Source organism: Podarcis tiliguerta (genome assembly GCF_965153285.1).
Source record: "Podarcis tiliguerta genome assembly, chromosome: 6".
Taxonomy (NCBI): Eukaryota; Metazoa; Chordata; class Lepidosauria; order Squamata; family Lacertidae; genus Podarcis; species Podarcis tiliguerta.
The window spans coordinates 13,955,715-13,978,314 of record NC_139539.1 but is presented as its reverse complement, the minus strand read 5'-3'; the positions used below and the strand labels follow the sequence as shown (position 1 = coordinate 13,978,314).

Genomic DNA, 22,600 nt, shown 5'->3' with positions numbered 1-22,600 from the left:
CAATTTATTCAGAGCAAAAGGCCAAATTAATAGTGAACAATGTGGTGACGGAGGAGTTCAAAATTGAAAAAGGGACACGACAAGGGTGCCCTCTATCCCCCCTTTTATTCATTTCAGTCCTGGAGGTGCTATTGAACATGATAAGGGAGGACCGGCTGGTACAAGGGATAGAGGTCGGAGTGAAACAATATAAACTTAAAGCTTTTGCAGATGACCTAGTTTTGACATTGCAGGAGCCAGAATCCAGTACAAAAAGAGTTCTTGAACTTATATCTGAGTTTGGTCAGGTGGCGGGGTTTAAGTTGAACAAACAAAAAACTAAGGTTTTGACCAAGAATTTGACACTTACAGAAACAGAGGGGTTTCAGAGAGAAACAGAATTAAATGTGGTAAAGAAAGTGAAATACCTAGGGATCTATTTGTCTTCCAAAAATTTGAATTTATTTAAGGACAATTATGAAAAATGCTGGTTGGAAGTAAAGAAGGATTTAGAAATTTGGTCAAGATTGAAACTTTCCTTGTTGGGAAGGATTGCAGCAATTAAAATGAATGTATTGCCGAAAATGTTATTCTTGTTTCAAACCCTACAGATCGTGGACAGAGAGGAATGTTTTGGAAAATGGCAGAAGGATATATCTAAGTTTGTCTGGCAGGGCAAAAAGCCCCGAATAAAGTATAAAATATTAACTGATTCAAAAGAAAGAGGGGGGTTTGCCCTGCCGGATTTGAGGTTGTACTATGAAGCTGCAGCCTTCTGCTGGCTGAAAGATTGGTTTTTGCTAGAAAACACCGACGTCCTAGATCTGGAAGGTTTTGATAATGCATTTGGTTGGCATGCATATCTATGGTATGACAAGGTTAAAGTTCACAAATTGTTTAAAAGCCATATTGTCAGAAAAGCGATTTTTGCAGTCTGGATGAAATATAAAGACTTATTAGAGAGTAAAACACCGAGGTGGCTATCACCGGTGGAGGCCAAAGCTCGAAAAAGACCCAATATGGAGGCCTATTGGCCGAAATATTGGGAATTAATTGAAAAAATTGGAGACGGTTGGAAGTTGCAGAGCCAGGACAAATTAAAAAACAAGGTGCGAGATTGGTTACATTATGCTCAAATTCAAGAGGTTTTTAAAATGGATAAAAAGGTTGGTTTCCAGGAGGGGAAATCGAAACTAGAGACAGAATTGTTAGAACCAAAGACCAAGAATTTATCTAGAATGTATAACTTGCTGCTTATGTGGAACACACAGGATGAGACAGTTAAATCTGCTATGATAAAATGGGCACAGGATGTTGGACATAATATTATGTTTGAAGACTGGGAAAGGTTATGGAACACCGGAATGAAATTCACGGCATCTAGTGCCTTGAAGGAAAACATTATGAAAATGATATACCGGTGGTACATGACCCCAGTCAGGTTAGCCAAGATGCATCACCTGTCTGACAACAAATGTTGGAAGTGTAAGGAAGCAGAGGGGACTTTCTTCCATCTCTGGTGGACCTGCCCAAAAGTGAAGGCCTTCTGGGAAATGATTTATAATGAATTGAAAAAGGTATTTAGGTATACCTTTCCTAAGAAACCAGAGGCCTTCCTGTTGGGCATGGTGGACCAGAAAATGTCAAAGAAAGATAGAACTTTGTTTATGTACGCTAGCACAGCAGCAAGAATACTCATTGCAAAGAGTTGGAAGACACAAGATTTGCCCACGCTGGAGGACTGGCAGACGCAGTTGATGGACTACATGGAGATAGCTGAACTGACCGGCAGAATCCGAGATTTGGATAAAGAAACAATTGAGGAGGACTGGGGAAAATTTAAAGATTATCTGAAAAAATATTATAAGCTGTATGAATCCTAAGAAAGTGCATGATTAGGAAACGATAAGCTTCTGCGAATATGATTAAGTAAATGGTAAAATTAGTGACAAAAGAGAAAAGGAGACAATTTAAATTGAATATGTTATGTTTATTTTAAAGGTATTGAAATTGAGATATAATATATTGTATTTGGATACATAACATTCGAAAGTTACAACAAGGTATGAAATAAGGTAACAAAATGCTGACATTGTTAATGCAAAGAACGCAGAATCGGAAGGGGTGGGGAAGTCCAAGTTTTATTTTGTTTTTGTTGTTAAAAAAGAGAAAATTTGTTTCTTGTAACTACTTTATTTGTTTATAAACCTATAAAATTATGGAAAGAAACGCAATAAAAAAATTTATAAAAAAAAAAAAAAAAAAAAAAAAAAAAAAAAGACAATGTGACTTCTGTATATGAACTTCTTATGGCTTAGAAATCAAATTCATCAGATATTTACTTATTTATTTGGTTAAAGCAATTTTTTCTCACTTTTCAGAAAAAAGAAAAAGCTCGTAGAACAGCTTACAAATATCAGTAGTAAGATAGCCCCTGTCCTTAGGCTTACAATCTAAAAAGCATAGCACAGAAGTAAAGGGGACAGGAAGTGGGAGAGAGAGAAAGCAAACTCAGCTGCTAGTTCTTTGTTAAAGATTTCTTGTAACAACCAGTTGGATTAGAAAGAGTTCAAAGGAGAAAAGGAGCCAAATGTTGCTACTTTCTGAGTTCAGCCAATGGAAAGGCCTTGCTTAGGAACCAATTTTTGTTTAAAATCAGGGTATAAATTTAGCAGACAGTGAACATTCAGTTCCCTTTTTTTCCATCCATAAAAGCCTCCCATCCCTCAGAGCAAACCAAATAATTTCTGTGCATCTTTGACTATAACACCTTTTCCAAAAGCAGAATCAGTTTTTTTCTCAAACATTAAGAATTAGAACATTTTCTAAAAATAAACATTTAAAAAAATGTTACACTGCATGAATGTACTACCTATCCCAAGACTCTTGTAAAATTATTAAATCGCCAATACCACAAAAGTTCATTCAAATATTGTAAATATAAGACTCCTAAACTTTGCTGGGGTTTTTTTTTTAAAGTCTCAATATGTTTATAGAATACATTAAAAAGTATATGGTTATTAAAAATCACAGCTTCCTTCTCAAATGGTTCAGTCATTGTGACTGAATGCAAAGAAAGAACTTGGAGAACATTATCCTATTCTGACTTTAATGGAATTGTCAGTCCTTGAAAAAGACATATGGCATTCAGATGCTACATTGGAAATTGGCCTAAGCAACTCCCAAACAAGAAACTGTAGTCTAGCTGGTAAAGTCATTTTATGGGTGAAGTGTCAGACAGCCATGGTAAAATGAAATTATGAATGTTCACATTTTGTGGATACACAACGGATTTCTTGCAAATGATCTGAAGAACTCAATACACTTAGGAATTAGAAAATTTAAGCAACTATTTATAGTCAAGTATAAATTTAAAAGAAGCAATAATGCTATAGATTTTTGGATACCACATCAAGAAGAAACATAGCTTTAAGATAGTACCTTTAGGGAAAATTGCCAAATATTTTAATGCTGGAATTTATAACCCATTAATAGGACCTATATGTGACTACTTGGAAGGATTATATTTTCTTTCAGTTTAATTCTTTTAGCAGCTGGAAAATAAAATAACACTTTTTCCGTATTTTGACCTTTTCCTCCAAACAGTTATATTATTGGTCCATTGTGGGTTTAACTGAACTGGAATATAACAATTTTGATGGATAACAGGTTAAGATAACACCACACAGCAGTGACTTCAGAGCCAAGGAAAGAGAGTATAACATGCCCAGTTCTTCTTAAATTTCTGCAGCCCAAGAGCAACTGAAAACTAATACTGAGGCCGATATACAGTTCTTATGCAAAGAAGTGGTTTGTTTTGTGGCTGTCAGTGTCCGTTATGTTGGAACTTCCTTAAGACTTTTTAAATTTGACAACATATTTCAATGTGCTTTCAGAACAACTGTGTTTTATAATAATAATAATAATAATTTTTTATTTATACCCCGCCCTCCCCAGCCAAGGCCGGGCTCAGAGCGGCTTACAAGCAATAATAAAAACAAGATGAATGATTACAACTTAAAAACAAAAGTAAAATACAACATTAAAATAATGGAACATTAAAATATTAAAATGTAGCCTCATCGCAGGAGGAGAAGGAAAAGAAAAAAGAAAGGGAGGGAGGGAATCAAATTGGCTCCAAGCCAAAGGCCAGGCGGAACAACTCTGTCTTACAGGCCCTGCGGAAAGAAATCAGATCCTGCAGGGCCCTGGTCTCATGAGGCAGAGCGTTCCACCAGGTCGGAGCCAGAGCTGAAAAGGCCCTGGCTCTGGTTGAAGCCAATCTAACTTCCTTAGGGCCTGGGACCACTAGGGTGTTGCTATTTATGGACCTTGAGGCTCTCCGTGGGATATACCAGGAGAGGCAGTCCCGTAGGTACGAGGGTCCTAGGCCGTGAAGGGCTTTAAAGGTCAAAAGCAGCACCTTAAATCTGACCCTGTACTCCACTGGGAGCCAGTGCAGCAGGAAAAGCACTGGGTGAATATGCTCCCATGGCAGAGACTCTGTGAGCCTCGCTGCAGCATTCTGCACCCGCTGGAGTTTCTGGGACAGCTTCAAGGGCAGCCCCGCGTAGAGCGAATTACAGTAGTCAAGCCTGGAGATGACCATCGCATGGATCACTGTGGCCAGGTCGGGGCGGGAAAGGTAAGGGACCAACTGCTTGATGCAGCGAAGGTGGAAAAATGTCGCCTTGGCTGTTGCTGTAGCTTGCGCCTCCATGGAAAGGGAGGCGTCAAGGATTACACCCAAACTCTTAACGGAAGGCAATGGCACTAACTGGGCCCCCGCAAGAGAAGGGAGTTGGTCCCTCATCCCCATGCCATCCCGACCTAACCATAGGACCTCTGTCTTCGAAGGATTTAGTTTCAATCGGCTCCCACGAAACCATCCAGCCACAGCTTCCAAGCATCTGGTCAGTGTGTTCGGGGCCGAGTCGGTGTGGCCATTTGTTGACATTAATCTAGGATTCCTCTTTTTTAAAAGGAAAGCAGGAGGAGATACGAATACTAATACAGTGGTGCCTTGCAAGACGAAAAGAATCCGTTCCGCGAGTCTTTTCGTCTTGCGGTTTTTTCGTCTTGCGAAGCAAGCCCATTAGCGGATTAGCGCTATTAGCGCTATTGGCAGTTTAAGGGCTATTAACGCCTATTAAAGGCTTAGGGGATTAGCGGTTTTGCTGCTAAAATGCTTTTAGCAGCTTAGCGCTTCAGAAAAAGGGGTTTTGGAGCGGGAAAAAACCTCAAAAATTTTCGTCAATTTTTGTCTTGCGAAGCAAGCCCATAGGGAAATTTGTCTTGCAAAGCGCCTCTGCAAACGGAAAACCCTTTCGTCTTGCGGGTTTTCTGTCTTGCGAGGCATTCGTCTTGCGGGGCACCACTGTACTTCCTACATACTCAATATTCATGTTTGCAGGTCATTGTAAATCATAACTATAGGTTCACCTCTACTCCTGTGATAGGAGGAAACAAACTGTGGTCCATGGCATAGCATTACAGAGAAACCAGGGGTCATGATTTATTTCACGCCCAACAAACTATGATCTCCTGTTAAAGTATGCTCTTAGTTTATTACCGTATTTTTCGTCCTATAGGGCGCACCGGCCCATAGGACGCACCTCGTTTCTTGGGGGGGGAAATGAATAAAAAAAATTTATTTCCCCCCCTCAGCTGCGGCTGCTGCCCCAAGCCTTGCGGACACCCGCCAGAAGCAAGGGGAGCCCTCTGGAGGGCTCCCCGTGCTTCGGGCGGCAGGCTGCCGCCCCAAGCCTCGCGCGCTCGGCGGGACCTCCCGTCGGGCGCGCAAGGCTTGCGGACACGCGCCCGAAGCACGGGGAGTCCTCCAGAGGGCTCCCCGTGCTTCGGGCGGGAGGCTGCCGCCCCAAGCCTCGCGCGCTCGGCGGGACCTCCCGTCGGGCGCGCAAGGCTTGCGGACACGCCCCCGAAGCACGGGGAGTCCTCCGGAGGGCTCCCCGTGCTTCGGGCGGGAGGCTGCCGCCCCAAGCCTCGCGCGCTTGGCGGGACCTCCCGTCGGGCGCGCAAGGCTTGCGGACACGCCCCCGAAGCACGGGGAGTCCTCCGGAGGGCTCCCCGTGCTTCGGGCAGGAGGCTGCCGCCCCAAGCCTCGCGCGCTCGGCGGGACCTCCCGTCGGGCGCGCCAGGCTTGCGGACACGCCCCCGAAGCACGGGGAGTCCTCCGGAGGGCTCCCCGTGCTTCGGGCGGGAGGCTGCCGCCCCAAGCCTTGTGAGCCTGTGGGAACTCCCACAGGGCTTGCAAGGCTTGCGGGTAGCTTCCTGAAGCCTGGAGAGAGAGAGGGGTCGGTGCGCACCGATGCCTCTCGCTCTCCCGGCTTCAGTGAAAGCCTGCATTCGCCCCATAGGACGCACACACATTTTCCCTTCATTTTTGGAGGGGGAAAAGTGCGTCCTATGGGGCGAAAAATACGGTAACTACAGTTTGCTGGGAGGAAAACAAGCACAATCTCTGGTTTAGCTGTAACACTAAGCTAGAGTTGTTTTCTCACAACACCAGCTAAATTTCACTTGTGCAAAATAAGCAAGGTTTATGGCTTACTGTAATGTGCGGATATGACCCATCTCTAAACTCTAGATCAACAATTTGCAATGGTGGACTGTAAACTATTTGCAGGTCACAGAATATTCATGAGGGTGACACAGCAGGTGGCAAGCAGCTTGTGCTGAAAGTAATGTGTGAAAAAGGAGTGGATTTGTGACTCCCTAATCAGAAAAAATGATTGATAGATCCTTCCAAGAGATAAATTTTATGAGTGGGTTCTTTTAGTAAGCAATATGGAGGCAAAGAAATTGGCTCTTCTGCAGTGGCCTCATCATTGTGGAATGCCCTCCATAGGCTTTTTTTTTTTTAAGTGTTCTTGTGTGTTTGTTTTTAAGCTACACCTCTCAGTCAAAGGTAATTTTCGGTCCCTCTAGTACAGGGGTTGGCAAAAAAATTTAGCCGTGGCCGCTCCACTGTCCCTCAGATCTTGTGGTGGGCTGGAGAAGCAGCACTGTGGGGGGGAGCTGGAAGAAGAGGCGAGGGGGGCAGGTAGTCATCCTCCCCACCCCCACCTGTTGCGCTTACCTTCCCTGGGGCTGCCACCACCTCTGCTGCTGCTGCTTCTCGCGGGTAGGCAGAGCAAGCTCGTCCGCTCCGCTCTCTGGCCCACAGGAGCACCAGGTGGCGGAAGGAAGATGAGCGGCGTGAAAGGGCTGGCTCTGTAGAGGGGCTGCTTAAAACGGTGCTCAGCTAGCTCAGCCCCGCCCCCTTCCTCCTCTAGGCAGGGCGGGGAGAAGCCAGGAGGAGGGAGGGAGGAGGCGCCACCGCGGTGTTTGTGAGGGAGAGGGGGGAAATGGAATGGCGCAAGGGGGGAAATGGCACAGCCCGAACGAACAGAATCCCCAGGCCGATCCAGAGTCCGCGGGCCAGATCCTGAAGGCAATTGGGCCTGATCCAGCCCATGAACCTTAGTTTGCCAACCCCTGCTCTAGTACACCTACACAGAGGCCCTCCTCACATTACCAGCTTGAGCACTCTTGTACTCAGAAAGTCCAATAAAGAGATTATCCTACAAGTGCCACATTTCCCCTTCCCTTATTCACCTTAGAACTCACTTCACCTGTAGGGTGAGGTCAACAGGGGCTAAGCCTGGTCATGTGGCTCATACCGACTCAAGCACATCTGGCACATCCTTTACTCCTCTCTCTCTCTCCTTCACTGTATCGTCACTTAAACAACAAATTTAAAACTAGACCAGTCAAGAATAAGAAGCCAATAACAAAGGTTGAATTACACCTGTATAGTCTTCGGTTATTTAACTTTGTACAGATGTACAAACTTTGTACAGATGGTAGATATAGGACTTTGTTCCCTACTGCAAATTTAGAAGAATTTCCAAATGAAAGACAACTGCTACTTACGTTTACAGCTTCTACTTTGTATTCATCATCACTCTCAGGAGCAGAAAGATCTAACAGGATTGGACACACTTTATTTTCAATATCATATTGGCCGATAAGACCTTGTTCCAGTAGTATGAGTAGTGAATCCTGGCTTGCTTTTCTAACCTATCAATGTACAAAGGAGAAAATGAAAACCAGTAAGAAAGAATTTCCCCCCAATATGCAAGAAATGTTGTAGTAGCAGCAACACTGAAAATCGGAAAAGCTAATTCATGTTCTTCTGCATTTGATAACTTATCACACTGCCTTTTGTTTGTAAAAGTATTATTATAAGGGCACTGTGAAAAAGGTCATCTCAGATTCAACTCAATCTAGCTCACACAGAATACATGTGAGCACCAGAGTTACATCCATACACTAGAACTGCTAGATAAGGTTTCCTGTTAGCTAGAAAGATTGCTTATTGTGGCCTTCACACACGCTCATTTAGATATATTAAAATGGAAATGTTCAGGAACAGTCATTTCCTGAACAGTTATTGAAAGATAACCTCCAAACTCACATCTGTCTTAGATTTGTACATTTGCTTTAAAGAGTATATCAGAGCTACAAATGACCACCTCCCTATGCTAATTTTTTATTATTATTTTATTATTATTACTAATTTCATTTCTCTACCGCTTTATATTTTTAAGAAAAATCTCAAAGCAGTTTACAGCATATTAAAACATCAATAAAACAATCCAGAATCAAACATTTCTGAAGAAAGTCAAATATAGAGTATACAGTCAAAGCAACAAAATTAACAGAAAACTAAAATATTATCTTAAAGATTTCAAAATAAAACATTACAAAAGAGGTCAACTACAGAATACATATTTAACACAAAGCTGACAAAAAAATTAAGAGCTTTTGTCACATCATCACTTAATTTAAGATGGTAGAAAAAGCTATTACCTTGGGTAGGAGATGTAACAAATCTAATGCAAGAACCTGAATATGACTCAAGGAAAATAGCAAAAGTGCAGGACTAAAAATGGGGGTTTCCTCACTTATCTATATAACTGTGTCAGGGAACTGCCATCGGCAGGACAGGAGGTGCAAAGGCTCTCTGAGGTTGAGAGAGACGCAGCAGCTGAAGAGGGAACCAGTAGGGGGAGAGCAGGAACGTCAAGGGAAGGAGAGTCGGAGGAATGGCTCAGAGACGCTTCCAGCGAAAACAGCGGGGAGGTCTCAGGACCTCCTATAGGGACACCCATTCCTCGCCGGAAACTGTCACGCCGAGAGTCCAGAAGACGTGTTTCCGTTAAGGAGCTTTTATGTTGGAAACGTTTCCGAAAGCAACCACTTTCGGATTCTGCTAGCGACTGACGCAGCCATGCTGGAGGGGCTCCGTCACAGGCAGAGGTTTGAGAACTTGATCAAACTCTGAGGGACTGGCGTTTTACGCACAAGTAGCTAATCATCCCATCACAAACTGTTATTTATTATGATGGCAACAACCTTAAATCAATCCACCCTAGAACTATCTCATATACTCTAATGATATAAACAAGCCTCTTACTCACATCGGCAGAAACAGCTGCCACCTGAGAAGGAATTCCAACTTGCTAATATATTTAATACTGTGCCAGTTGCACTGACTGCCTATTTGTTTTTCAGCTCAATTTAAAGTGGTGGTTTTGACTTTTAAATCCCTAAATAGTTTGGCATCAGCTCCCATGTGAACCTCCTTGGGTTCTGAGATTATCCTCGGAGGCCCCTACCACCAAGCAGACTAGCAGGTACCATACACAGGGCCTTTTCATTGACAGCCCCATTTCTTTATAATTCTCTTTAAGCAGACATTGAAAAGTGTATTGGTTTTGTTTAGCATTTTATTGATTTTTTTAAAAATGTAAACATAACACAAAATTATGCCTTAGTTTATGAGAAGAAGCCATCGCAAGTCTTGGGCTAGTGCACTCTCCTTCCATTGCACAGAAAGGATGAGCTCGGAAACTTGAACCTTTTTTTCGATTAACGGCAATCCAAACTCTGAACTACTGTTTATTGAAACAAGCTAGCTTCATGAACTATTTTTTGAAGCTGGCTTGTTTCAACAAACCATAGTTAACCACAGTTTGTCCAGGTTTGGATGTCACAATAAATTGGTTAATCTAAAACAAAAGCTAAAGCTTTCAAATTGCTCCTCACTGCTATGCAGAAGAGGACAAGGGAGCATATGAGCCTAAGGCTCACCACAGCTCATTCTTGTTAAATCACAGTTTGCCACTGTCTAATTAAGGGTCTCCAATTGAAGTCATTGTTATTACACTAGATAACAATCTTAAATCCAGAATTTTTTTACCTGGTTATTTGGATCTGTGAGATATCTCACCACAATAGGCATAAGGTATTCAGAAAAGGAGGTAGGAAAGTTTGGTCTACTCTCCTGTAGAAAAATAGCAATGGGTGGTATCTGCTCCATTAATTCTGTCCGTACAGTAGGCTCTGGGGATTTAGAGAATAAAGTAACAATGTTAGTTGATTTGAAAGTGGTAAACATATGCATTCAATGAACAGAATGTCCTGCATTTGAATATAGCAACTTCTATATAAGCAGCAAAATCTTTTGGAATTACAGAACTTAATAGTGGCACAGGACAATAAATTCATTTTTAGCAATGTGAGCTAAAGAAAATACCATATTTTTTGCGCTATAAGACGCATCAGACCACAAGACGCACCTAGTTTTTGGAGGAGGAAAACAAGAAAAATAATATTCTGAATTTCAGAAGCCAGAACAGCAAGAGGGACCACTGCGCAGTGAAAGCAGCAATCCCTCTTGCTGTTCTGGCTTCTGGGATAGCTGTGCAGCCTGCATTCGCTCCATAAGACACACACACATCTCCCCTTACTTTTTAGGAGAGAAAAAGTGAGTCTTATATAGCAAAAAATACGGTACTTCACATGCAGAAGATCATAGATTCAATCCAGCTATCTTCAAGTAGAGATCTGAGAGTTTCCTGTTTGCAACTCCAGAGAGCCACTGGTAGTCAAAACCTGGCTGATCTAGATGGACCATGCAAACAACCATATGCAATAGTATATCAAGAAAGAACTGGAACTCTCACCTGTATCTTCAGCCAGTCGGACCACTATTGCCATTACTGTCAAGTAATCTTCTTCATTGTGACTGAAATCTCGAAAGACATCAAGTAGACCCCTGGCAATGATTTGCCTGTAAAGGCAATGTTTTTAAAAATAATAAGAAAAAGAAATATGTAACCCAAGCATTGTGAGCAATATAAAACAGTGGAATCTGATCAGTTCCATGTGTGGGTGGTCTACTGACGTAAGGTGACTTTTTAAATATTTACAATGTAATGCAACATAGTGCAGCTTGGAGATTTACATAACAGAAGCAAAAGTTGGCCACAATGTTCACTGTTCGGAAAAATATGAAAACATGTCATAGGGTTGCACTAAGTATAACCTATAATTATGTCTTTAAACATCTTGTTGTGGCTGGTGCTTTGCTCTGATACTACTGGAGTTTGGAGAATGGTAGGGTTGCCATATGTCTGGGCAGAAATCGCTTAAAGAAAAAGAAAGAAAAAAAGCTCAGCAACTTTGTGTCTGGATTTTCACTTTTTGAAATATGGCAATCCTAGAGAATGGGAATGTGGCTTCATTCACTGCATCTTCCCCTTTGCCTTGATTCCCTTCTCCGCTTCTGGCCCACTCAAGACCATAGAAAACATTTGAAGCTGTGCTGTTCAAAAAGCTAAGCAAATTATACCAAGGAATCAGAGTTCAAATTGCATGAGAGCCAGAGGGGTACATCCACTTAGCTATTTTTTTAAAAAAGGCTATTGGTTGGTGGGCACAACGTGCCAAGATAGCAGATGTCCGGGGGGGGGGGGGGCGCTTATGGATGTAATTAAGGTTTTACCTCCCCACCTATCTGAAGGTTTTTTCTTTACAATCAAGCAGTGCATACAATTTACAAAGTAAATAAAAAGCAAATTACAGGGAAACAGCTAAAAAGAGGAAATTAAAAGGAAGAGAATGAAGTCAGACTGGGATGTGGAGAAAGAAAAATTGTTTGAGGGCAGCGGTTGGTGGCAGAAGCTTGCTACCCCATTCTAAGAATGTAGGGAGTTCAACCTACTGAACAGAAACACTGAATATACTACATTAATACAACACAATATTATTCTTAAAAATATATGTGGTTAAATCCTATAATAAGAATATTACCTGCACTGAACATCTATGAAAAGGAGAGAAAAATGAACATGACAACATTTGCATAATTATTTGCATTGTTACCTGTTAAATATATTATCACTAAAAGCATATTTTTCCAGACGTGCAAGCGGAGCCAAGTTATCCTGTCCTGGAATGTCCAAGAATGCAGTTATCCTCATGCTATCACAATCTGGTCCATAGTCTTCAAACCCAACTTGAAGGGAAGAAAAGTAGCATGTAAGCAAGGAAAAAATAAATTATCAGCACCAAATTATCAGCACCAATTTTTTCTAGTGGGGAAACCTTAAGTCTTTAAATCTAATCCACAAAAAATAACAAGGTTGCCAATTTTCACAACCTTTGACACTTCTTAAAGCCTAAACTAATGAGATTTGTGATAAAACTTTTAAGGAATTCACATGCTGTAACTAGCTCTTATTAGTGTAGAGACTGGCTTGGTAAGACTGGAATGAACTTGGAAATAAAGGGGTCAACACGCAATTTACAACTTTTTTAAAAGTTTGAATTTAAAGGGATTCTCTAAAGTCAGACAGTTGGAAAAGTTGTTCAGTGAGGCACTAAAAGATATATACATTTCAGTTACTAAATATACTGATACCATAATATCCTCCTGATTTATCTTATTACATCTGTTTTATATCTTTATTTGGACCAAACATATCCAAAGCTTCTTCACAGTGTTTGAAACTCTCATTATTCTAGGTGCATTTTGTGACAGGGAATTTCATTAGCACAAACAGTTTCTGAGCTCTTGGTGCAGTACTGTGCCTTAGATTTCAGATTAAAACTGCAGAGTGGAAGGAAAGGAGGACCTTTTTCTGCCCTCCCACTACCAGTTACTCTCTGAAAACTGGAGAAGAAACCTCTTAAGAATATTAGGGGGGTGGGAAGGGGAAGGACTAAACTATGTGAAAAATGAACATAATATTTTAGTTGCAGTTCATTCATTTTCAGCTTTGCATTCTTTTTAATAAAAAAGCACACCTAGACATTCCGTTGTTGCTCCCATAACCTAGGTTTAAGGTGCCATTTAGCTCCTAGCTTTCATATCTCAGCTTCTAACCCTGCTTATTCATGAACACCGATTCACAAATCAGATTTGAACCATAACAGCTAAGAACAGTATTTGCACAGTACTTTTTGACTGTTCGGTGGAGTTTATATACAACCTCAGCTATCCTTACAACAAACCTGTAAGAAAAGGCAGCATTTTTATCTCCATACAGCAGGTGTGAGACTGGAGATAATGGTTTGCATAAGGCACCTTAATAAACTCCTGGCTAAAGTGAAATTTGACCCAGGAATTTATCTGATCACATTTTTGGCTATCACTTCCTCACTTAAAGGATCCTCTGTCTGACCAGTATATTTCTGTCTGAGAAACTCCCCTACTCAAGCAAACTTGTAATTATTTATTTATTTCCAAAGAAGCTTAAGAAAGATACAAACAAAGCAACAAATGGGGGGGGGGGGAGGAGATCAAACATACAATTTCAAAATCCACAACTAATGCAAAAAATAAAATAAAAAATGCTTTGGCCAATACAAACTAAATAGCAAACATTGAAAACATGTGTAAAATAAATGGTCAACTAAATGATAGAAGAGAGGAAGCCTGATACATCTAATCAGTGAGGGCATTCCCAAATTTCGGTGCCACCACTGAAAAGGCCTTGCTCTTTATACCACCCAAACCTCAATTAATAATGGGATAGGGAACAGGGCATCTGAAGGTGGTCAGGCAGTTACACTTAGGAAAAGCTTCAGGCTGACATTTTTAACAATAGGTTTCTGTTTGCTGGTCTCCATATTTAAAATTTGTTTGTAACCGATCAACCACTACCCTCTTGTATAACTTAGTTTGCTTATTGTAATTGCATTAGAAGTTTTCACAAAGGCAAATGCCATGATTCTTGCTTTGATTTATGAGTAGGGGAGGGAAAACTGTCAATTGAAGTATGGAGTGGAGGGAAAGAATGTGTTTCCTGCTGCTATTGAATTGATTATTACTTAAACATCTCTATTGTGTATGACCAAAAAAAAAGGTGCATGTTGTAAAAGGCAAAACTAGCCAATTATACTTGGTTAACAATGCAATAAATAAGGTGCTTGTTTTGTCATCTCTGGAGAGTTAAAAATGAGTTCCAGATGCAGATGTACCAGCCAGTGTGCTCTATTGCAATTCCCAAACAAGAGGGATATGCTATACTGTTTGGAATGTATGAGTATGTCTGCCTATGCATTCTCTCACAATGGCAAACAGATAAGAACACTTAGATGCAATGGAAAGGTTTCAGATCTTTAAAGATATACATCTGTTAGGTGATATACAAAGCCTGCAACTAGTTACAAAATGAGGAACTGAACTATTTAAATACAACTCCCAGATTAGGCCAAGAAACAGTGTTAGATAACGAAAATGTTTCCCATACCTACGTCATGTTTTAACTAGCTGCACACAATTAATGCCTTCAAACTAACCTAAGAAGTTGGAAACCAATTTTACCTAACCCAATTTCTTGTCTTAAATAGGAGCCAACAGGATGGGTGGACCAGATGAGTAAGAGATCTGAAAGCCAGAAATGTGTGTTGTATGTGAGAGAAGCCAATACAATCACTAGAGATAGGTATGATATAGCCACTGCAGTGTGATTTTTAAAAAATGAAAGATAATGAGTCACCTTTTTCAAAGCAGGCACAAAGTGGAAAAGCTGTTAGTTGGCAAAATTATGAAGGAAAAGAAGATTTTGCCATAATGTCTCAGGACAAAGGAGTGAAATGCAGTAGCTAAGCATCTTTGCAAACTATGTTGCCAAAATGGCTGACCAAGGTGAAAGCTACCTTAGATGTTAATTTTCCTTAAAGAAAAGAATGGAGAAATCTGGGTGTGGGGAGGAGAGAACAGGCATATGTCGCATCTGAAAAACCAGAATCTAACATACAAATCCTGCCGAACTGTTTTGGTTTCCCCTGCCACCCTACAGTACTGAAGGCTTGCCAAAACTACGTACCTCCATGCAGCTAGGGGAAGCGCCTCTGGAAGCAAAGAGCAAATGCAACCAGCAACAGCAATCTGCTGAAAACAGCAGAGCTGTGTAGCACTCCTGCCTAAATTCTCACTCTTTCCTCTTTCACTCTAGGAAAGGAAATACAGAAGTGGACAAGCACAGCTGTCTTTGCAGCCATTCTTTCTGTCCTTGTAGAAAATGAGAGTATGGCAGCACCCCAGACCAGGGGCAGTTTCAATCCATCTCTAAGGGAAGGTGCCTTAGTACTTCACTGTGCTGCTACAGCTGCTGTCTACAAATACTTATTTATTAAATATGTGAAAACATGTATATCCCACCTTTTAGCCCCTCACTGCCAAATTACCACTATTCGTATGCAAAAAAAGAAATAAAAAGAGTAATATTGGTGAATATCTGGAGAACATTGTGACAAATGCAGTCCCATTTTAGGATAGCTCTTCCCCCCACCCCAAAGTCCTATGCATTAAGCAAGAGGTGAGGTAATTTTCCCATCCTTCTATGCCATCATCTGGGGCCCACATGCTAGTAGTGAGTGCAGCCGGAGGCAAAAATGGATGGAACAACTTTGTGCAGTAAATTTGTTTCTGTACGCACTCACACATTCTGCTCTATCCCCCAAGAAGTATTACCAGAGTTCAGGGATACTTCCTAGTTAAAAACTCCCAAGGAGGGTCCACAGCAGGACTAATGAGGGGCATGGCTTGGGAGAGACCCAAGGGACAAGCAGAGTGCTCTCAAGGGACATATTTGGCACCCAGGCTTGAGGTTCTTCTTCCCTTCATGTCTAGTCAGGAGTTAAGTCCAATTAAGTTGAATGGGACTTACTCTCAGGTAATTGGGTATATGATTGCAGCCCAAGAAAGGAAATTAGCCTGCTTTTGTTACTAACATCTGATAAAGTAAGCTGAAATCATGCAAAAGAGGGCAGTAGCTCCAAGAGGAAACAGCAGTACAGTGCTGCCTGTGTCAACCCCATGCTCCACAATACTGACCACAACTTAATTGAAATGCAACCAAAGCACAGGTGAAAGCAGCCAGAAACAAGGAAAAATTAAACAAACATTAAGCTGGTGGAAGCTGCAGGTAAAGCAGGAAGGTCCCAGGGGTGTGTTAAAGGTAAAGGTAAAGGGACCCCTGACCATTAGGTCCAGTCGTTGCCGATTCTGGGGTTGCGGCGCTCATCTCTCTTTATTGGCCGAGGGAGCCAGCGTACAGCTTCTGGGTCTTGTGGCCAGCATGGCTAAGCCGCTTCTGGCGAACCAGAGCAGCACATGGAAACACCATTTACCTTCCCGCTGGAGCGGTACCTATTTATCTACTTGCACTTTGACGTGCTGTCGAACTGCTAGGTTGGCAGGAGCAGGGACCGAGCAACGGGAGCTCACCCCGTCGCAGGTATTCAAACTGCCGACCTTCTGATCGGCAAGGCCTAGGCTCTGTGGTTTAATCCACAGCGCCACCCGCGTTCCATAGGGGGTGGGTTATAACAATGTAAAAATACAAGATTGTAAACCGTTTTAACTGACTTTAAATCAGAAGAATATCAAGCTTTGACAATTTCCCTTTTACTAAAATGAATTTGTGCAACCTTTTTAAAATACTGGCTGAATGATGGTAACATTTACAAATATGACAGATATGCAGGAACAAGACACATTAGAGCAAAATAAGAACTGTAATGAACTGAGTGCTCTCTTGGGATAAAAAAATATTTCCTGTCCCGATTCTATACAATCTTATCTGAGAGTAGGCCGAACTGAATACAGTGGGACATACTGTATTTCAGAATAAATGTGCATATGATTGCACTGCATGACTTTTTTCGAGACATCTGGAACTAGTGAGAAATAAAGTTCATTTTTGTATATTTAGAAGTAAAAAAAAATTGTAATCTTGTTACTATCTTGTATTTTTATACTGTGATCTGGCCTCAGATCTACAGATGAAGGGTGGTATACAAATTTTATTAATAATAGTATAAAAATAATAATCATCATAATCATCATCTTGTCCACTGAGCCCTGCAACAAAGAGATACCCAAACTGTTACTGGCATGCAGAAGTGTAAATTCTTCCACTGAACATTATAGCAACTTGTGGCTTCACTGCACAGCCACCATAACAAAGGTCATGCAAGCTTGTTCTTATGCTGAGCAGAAAACAAATTTGTACCAGTAAATTGGGACTATAAAAAGCTTGAATAGTTCCTACACACTTGCATATGCTATATGGATTTGACTGCTTTGTGACCATGCCACATAATCATGAAATTAAAAAGACACCCATTTAGTCATGCAGTTCAAAACCATATCTCCTAAAAACACATAGTGTTTTTGTCACAAAAATGAATAAACAGGATCTATAAATAAAACTGATGCCCTCAAGTCATAAGCACTGCATGGCTACAGAACATATATGTGTATGCATTGCCAGGGTATTATGCAGAAAATCCAACACGAGATTTAAAGCCTAGATATATCTTAAAAAGAGAAAGCACCCCCTTTTTCTTACAAATGAAAAGCTTTTTACCTTATCTTGGTTAACATTTGGTAGAACCTTCAGAAGCTTCAAGGGCTGCATTAGTCCATCCCTTCCCTAAAGCATCCTCAGCCCATGTCTAGCAAATCTGAACTCAATAGGTGGCAAGTAAGTGACCTCCTAGACTCAATTCTCAATATGGCAATAGGGGACCCATTTCAGGGATTTTGCTTATACAGTACACTCAATGGTCAGTTACCTGTAGTTCTCAACCAGCTACAAATCCACCTAACTGTAGCATCTTCTAATCCAGATTTTACCAGCTTGCCAGCAAGAGTATCATATTGGGCTTCACTGAAAACCTTGCTAATATTTCATCCACAGCATTCCCTTGTCTAGCAAGCTAGTAACAATTTTTTTTAAAAAAAAAGCTTGGTATGTTGTGACGTATTCTTGAGAAACCCCTGGTAGTGTTTTGTAATCATAGCAACCAAATGTTAGCAGACTAACTACTTAAATGATTCACTCAGGAACCTTTTCAGGTATCAATGTCAGACTGTCTAGTCAGCAGTTGCCTGCATCCTTCACACATCCCACCTTGAAGATGGGGACATTTGTCTGCTTTCAATCTCATGGAACTTCACCTGTTCTCCAAGAATTTCCCAAAATTGCAAACAGAGATTCCGAGATTGCATTTAGAAGTTCTTTCAGTATGCATCCAATAAAGTTACAAACTGATGTTACAAACAAATGATAGGTTCTTTTAGCACTTCAAATTTGATGGCTGTGGCACATTGAAGTCAAGTTTTTGACTGTAACTAGGGGATATAAATGCTATTGAAACAAACAGGAGCCAGGATTTCTACTATTTTTACTTTTCAAGTCACAAGACTCTCCTGAAAATAGCTAGAGTTGGCAGCTTTTCTGCTGTAAGTAAGTATGTCTTTATAAATGGAAACAAGAAGAATCAAAAAAATTATTTCACAATCAAGTTATCCTTCCAAATGACTAAGAGCTGGCAATTTTGGACAAGACAACAAGCACATTAAAAAAGAAATTAAGGAATTATAGAGTTCCAAGGGACCCCAAGGGTTATCTAGGCCAACTTCCTGCAATGGTGAAAATGACACAGAATGCAATCCAATACACACAAAAAGTAAAGATAGCCATAAAGGTAAAGGGACCCCTGACCATTAGGTCCAGTCATGACCGACTCTGGGGTTGGGGCGCTCATCTCGCTTTATTGGCCGAGGGAGCCGGCGTACAGCTTCCAGGTCATGTGGCCAGCATGACTAAGCCGCTTCTGGCGAACCAGAGCAGCACACGGAAACACCATTACCTTCCCGCCGGAGCGGTACCTATTTATCTACTTGCACTTTGACATACTTTTGAACTGCTAGGTTGACAGGAGCAGGGACTGAGCAATGGGAGCTCACCCCGTCGCGGGGATTTGAATCGCCGACCTTCTGATCAGCAAGTCCTAGGCTCTGTGGTTTAACCCACAGCGCCACCATGTTGGCCTACAAACAAGTTCCAAAATCTTTATTAGGCAAAACCAAAATATCACAAAATAGTGTGCTGTCTTTCAAGTTCTGTATAACTCTTCATCAGGCTGGATGATAAACCAGGGCAGTTGGGGGCTGGCAGAGTTGGTTGCTATCTTTTAAGATGGAATCTGCAGATTTTATTATCAGCTGTCACAGATACCTTGACTTTTTGAGAGACTTGAAAGATACTTAATGTATCTCTAAAATGACTCATTCTGTCCCAAGTGGCTGAGGCAACCCAGTCATATGGGTGGGGTACAAATAATAAAATTATTACTACTGTATTACCACAAATATGAGATTCCCCAAGAGAACGTCCCCTCTAAATGCTAGGTAGGGAAACTTAATTTGGCTTGTGATGACTTTTTATCTAGCACACCACCAAACATTAATTTTCAGCTCTGCTAATGTACAATTGCCAAATATCTCTTGATCCCCATTTTCTACCTATGTGTTTGGCCTAAGGATGCAGACAGACCTCAGCAACAGCAATTTTTTGTAGTTCCAGCGATGGGGGTCAACCATCACCATCTTGTTCCCAGTAGGGCTTCATACTCCTAGCACTTAAGCAGTCTTATTTCAATATTTGCTACCTTCTCCCCTATCTAAGACCAGATGTAGACACAAGGGGTGGAATCAATGTGGCACGTAACTGATTAATTACTTCCTCATCTAAAACTCACACAATTCATTGATTAACAATTTTAATAGAGCAACAGCACATATAGGTCAAGACTCAAATTGCATCCAGTGGAAATACTGTCATTTGAAAGCATCATATTGCATGAGAAACGTAAAAAGCATGAAAGTTACAATGCGATAACTAAAGGTCATAGTCACCTCAACAAATCTGACTCTAAAACGACTCATAAAGAGCGGATTCTCACATAACTACCATCAAGTAGAAACTATAGCTTTTATTATCCTAAGGAGCTGAGGACTGAGTGCTTGAGGCATTCAACATTTTATCCTCACAGCAACCCTATGAGGTAGGCTTAGATGAATGATTTGACATTAAATTTCCTGACAGCCAAAATTTGACACCATGTCTTCCTAGTCATGTAATGAAGCAGCTCAGTGCACGACTTCCCCACATACTGTAATGTGTATTATTTCCCTACCAAAGCTGCCTGGAGACTATCCATGTGTTGACCAGCTCTCATGTAAGAATCAGTTATTAGGGAACATTAGCATTAAACTTCTAGCCTGTCCTGGGTGCTTTTTTAAAATGCTAGAAATGCTCCTAGTCCTGAAGGGTTTGCAGATTACCATTATTCATTACCTCTGTCAAGTTTCAGTACCAGGAAGTCAATTTCTTTTCTTTTCATTTTATTATTTATACTCTGCTCATCTGTCTGGGTTGCCTCAGCCACACTGGGTAGTCAATGAGTTATGTTTAGGAAGTTTTTCATCCCCTTTGGTCCCTGCTTTTGTACAGCATATAGGAAAGCTTTCCAGAATTCAGCATGATCAATAAGGAAGCAAGATAATCTCAAGGACTAGCTATTTCTGAACAAAAGTCATATGCAAATGGTAACAAAGTGAACAATGCAAAGCTCAGAGCTATCTGCACATGCATCCTTGTATCACGTCTGCTGATTTACCTAAGCAGTGTCCTTACAAAAATCTAGACTACACATTGCCCAACTGAAGTTTCTGCAAGAGAAGATGGAACAAAGCTATGCTAGGTTTGCATTCATAAAACAACAGCTCCTTCAAATGACAGCTGCAGCTGGATGTTTTCTTCTAATATATTTGCTACTGCATAATTTTTTTCTGTCAGGCATTTTACAATGCTAACATATCCAGATGAGATACAGCTTTGTTTTCTTAAATACACCAATGATGTTGCTTATTTGGCACATTATAAGCTTATGCTGACCTGAATGAATGTGTACTCCCCCCCCTCCATCTCATCTGGAAATCCTAATATGTTCACAATCACCACTATACATACTAAATGCTAAATATTTTAACAGAGTATGTTAAAAATAAAATAAAATTCTGAGTCATTTGTTTCCATGAACAGCAAAAACAACAACAACCGACTCCACTTTTTAACCAGCCATTAAAAAGGGGGAGGGGAGGCTGCATCTCCTCCCCTATCAATATTCTGCCAAACTCTCACCATGTCTTAAATATATGCATATATTTAAAAATATTCTCTAACAGCCTTATAATTAAAGCAAAAAATAAAATAAAAATCTGCATCTCCTCTGAGTGGTCAAAACAAAACAGAAACACACTTGACAGTCTACCTGTCAGAACTAATACATTGTCTCCGCCAATGTGGTCTAGCCAAGGCACTTACTTCGGATCGTAGTAAGCAGAATCAAATCAAAGCTCCCTGTTTTAAAATGCATTTTATTTTTTCTTCTAAAAATAACAAATCCCCTTAAGGGTGAAAGCCGGGGGTTGGAAGTGGGGGTGTCCCCGTGGCCGGGAAATCACCATCTTTGCCATCCTTTCCCCCCATACCCATAATCTTGGGAAGGACGTGAGGAGGAAGATAAGGGACCTTTCAAAAGGAAGATAATAAAGATACGTGGCGATTTCATTCCTACTTCCCCCCCTTTTCTTAAAAAAAAAAAAACCAAAATGAAAACAGTTACCGTACTCACAATCATCTAAGTCATCCTGCAAATCCACAAAATACAAAGGGATCCCTACAAACAAAAACAAAAGAGAGAGATGGAGAAAGAGAGAGAGAGAAGAAAGAAAGAAAGAGAGAGAAGACACAGGGGGTTGGTGCGTTTTCTTTCCCTTGGAGAGGAGTCGGAAATATATATATATACATTTTAAAAATAAATAAATATACACGATCATCATCATCCGCAAACAAGCCAGCAAAAGAGGGCCGACGCTTGCGCCGCGCTTAAGCACCCTCTGATGTGTGTTTTTAAGGAAAAAAAGACAAGGCACACGACAATAATAATAATAAAAAGGAAAACCATTTTTAAAAAAACGACATAAACCAGAGAGAGCCCTTGCGCGCCTCACACCCCGCACGAAGGAGCAGCAGGAGCGAAAGCCACTTACCGGCCATTTTGAAATGGTCCTGGGCGAGGAGGAGGGAGGAGAGCGGCGGAGGAGGGAGAGGAGGGACCGGGCCGAGGAGGAGGAGGAGCAGCAGCGGCGGCCCGACGCCCAGCCGCCTCAGCGCTCCAGCCTGACCCGCCACTGAACCAGCGCGGCGCCCCGGGCCCACCTCAGCCCCAGGCCCCAAGCCCCGCCGCCAGCCCCACACAGCGGCTCCCCCGCCGGTGCCCCTTTCGCCCCGGGGGGCAGAACAGCGAGAGAGGCGGTGTGGGGAGGCGTGGCAGCCCAGGCCCCCTCCTCCTCCTCCTCCCCCCCCCCAGTGTCTCCGAAAGGGGTGGGGAGTCTGGGTCAGGT

General features: G+C 41.5%; 1 protein-coding gene and 1 long non-coding RNA gene across 3 annotated transcripts in view; one reads left to right on the top strand and one right to left on the bottom strand.

Annotated features, from left to right (window-relative positions):
• LOC310680304 (serine/threonine-protein phosphatase 4 regulatory subunit 1-like) overlaps window positions 1–22,560 on the bottom strand; it is a 48,293-nt gene extending 25,733 nt beyond the window's left edge. The window contains exons 1-6 of one of the 2 annotated variants that reach the window (XM_083446821.1): window positions 22,247–22,472; window positions 21,829–21,873; window positions 12,214–12,346; window positions 11,013–11,119; window positions 10,247–10,389; window positions 7,915–8,061 (exon numbers count right to left, since the gene is read on the bottom strand). In XM_083446821.1, the coding sequence (XP_083302947.1) occupies window positions 7,915–8,061; window positions 10,247–10,389; window positions 11,013–11,119; window positions 12,214–12,346; window positions 21,829–21,873; window positions 22,247–22,253 (582 nt within the window). In that variant the 5' untranslated portion in view covers window positions 22,254–22,472. Of the gene's footprint in view, window positions 1–7,914; window positions 8,062–10,246; window positions 10,390–11,012; window positions 11,120–12,213; window positions 12,347–21,828; window positions 21,874–22,246 lie in introns of both variants that reach the window. The other variant, XM_083446822.1, reaches the window with a different exon arrangement.
• LOC310680462 overlaps window positions 1–22,600 on the top strand; it is a 253,575-nt gene that overhangs the window by 120,974 nt on the left and 110,001 nt on the right. The gene's annotated exons all lie outside the window — the stretch shown is intronic.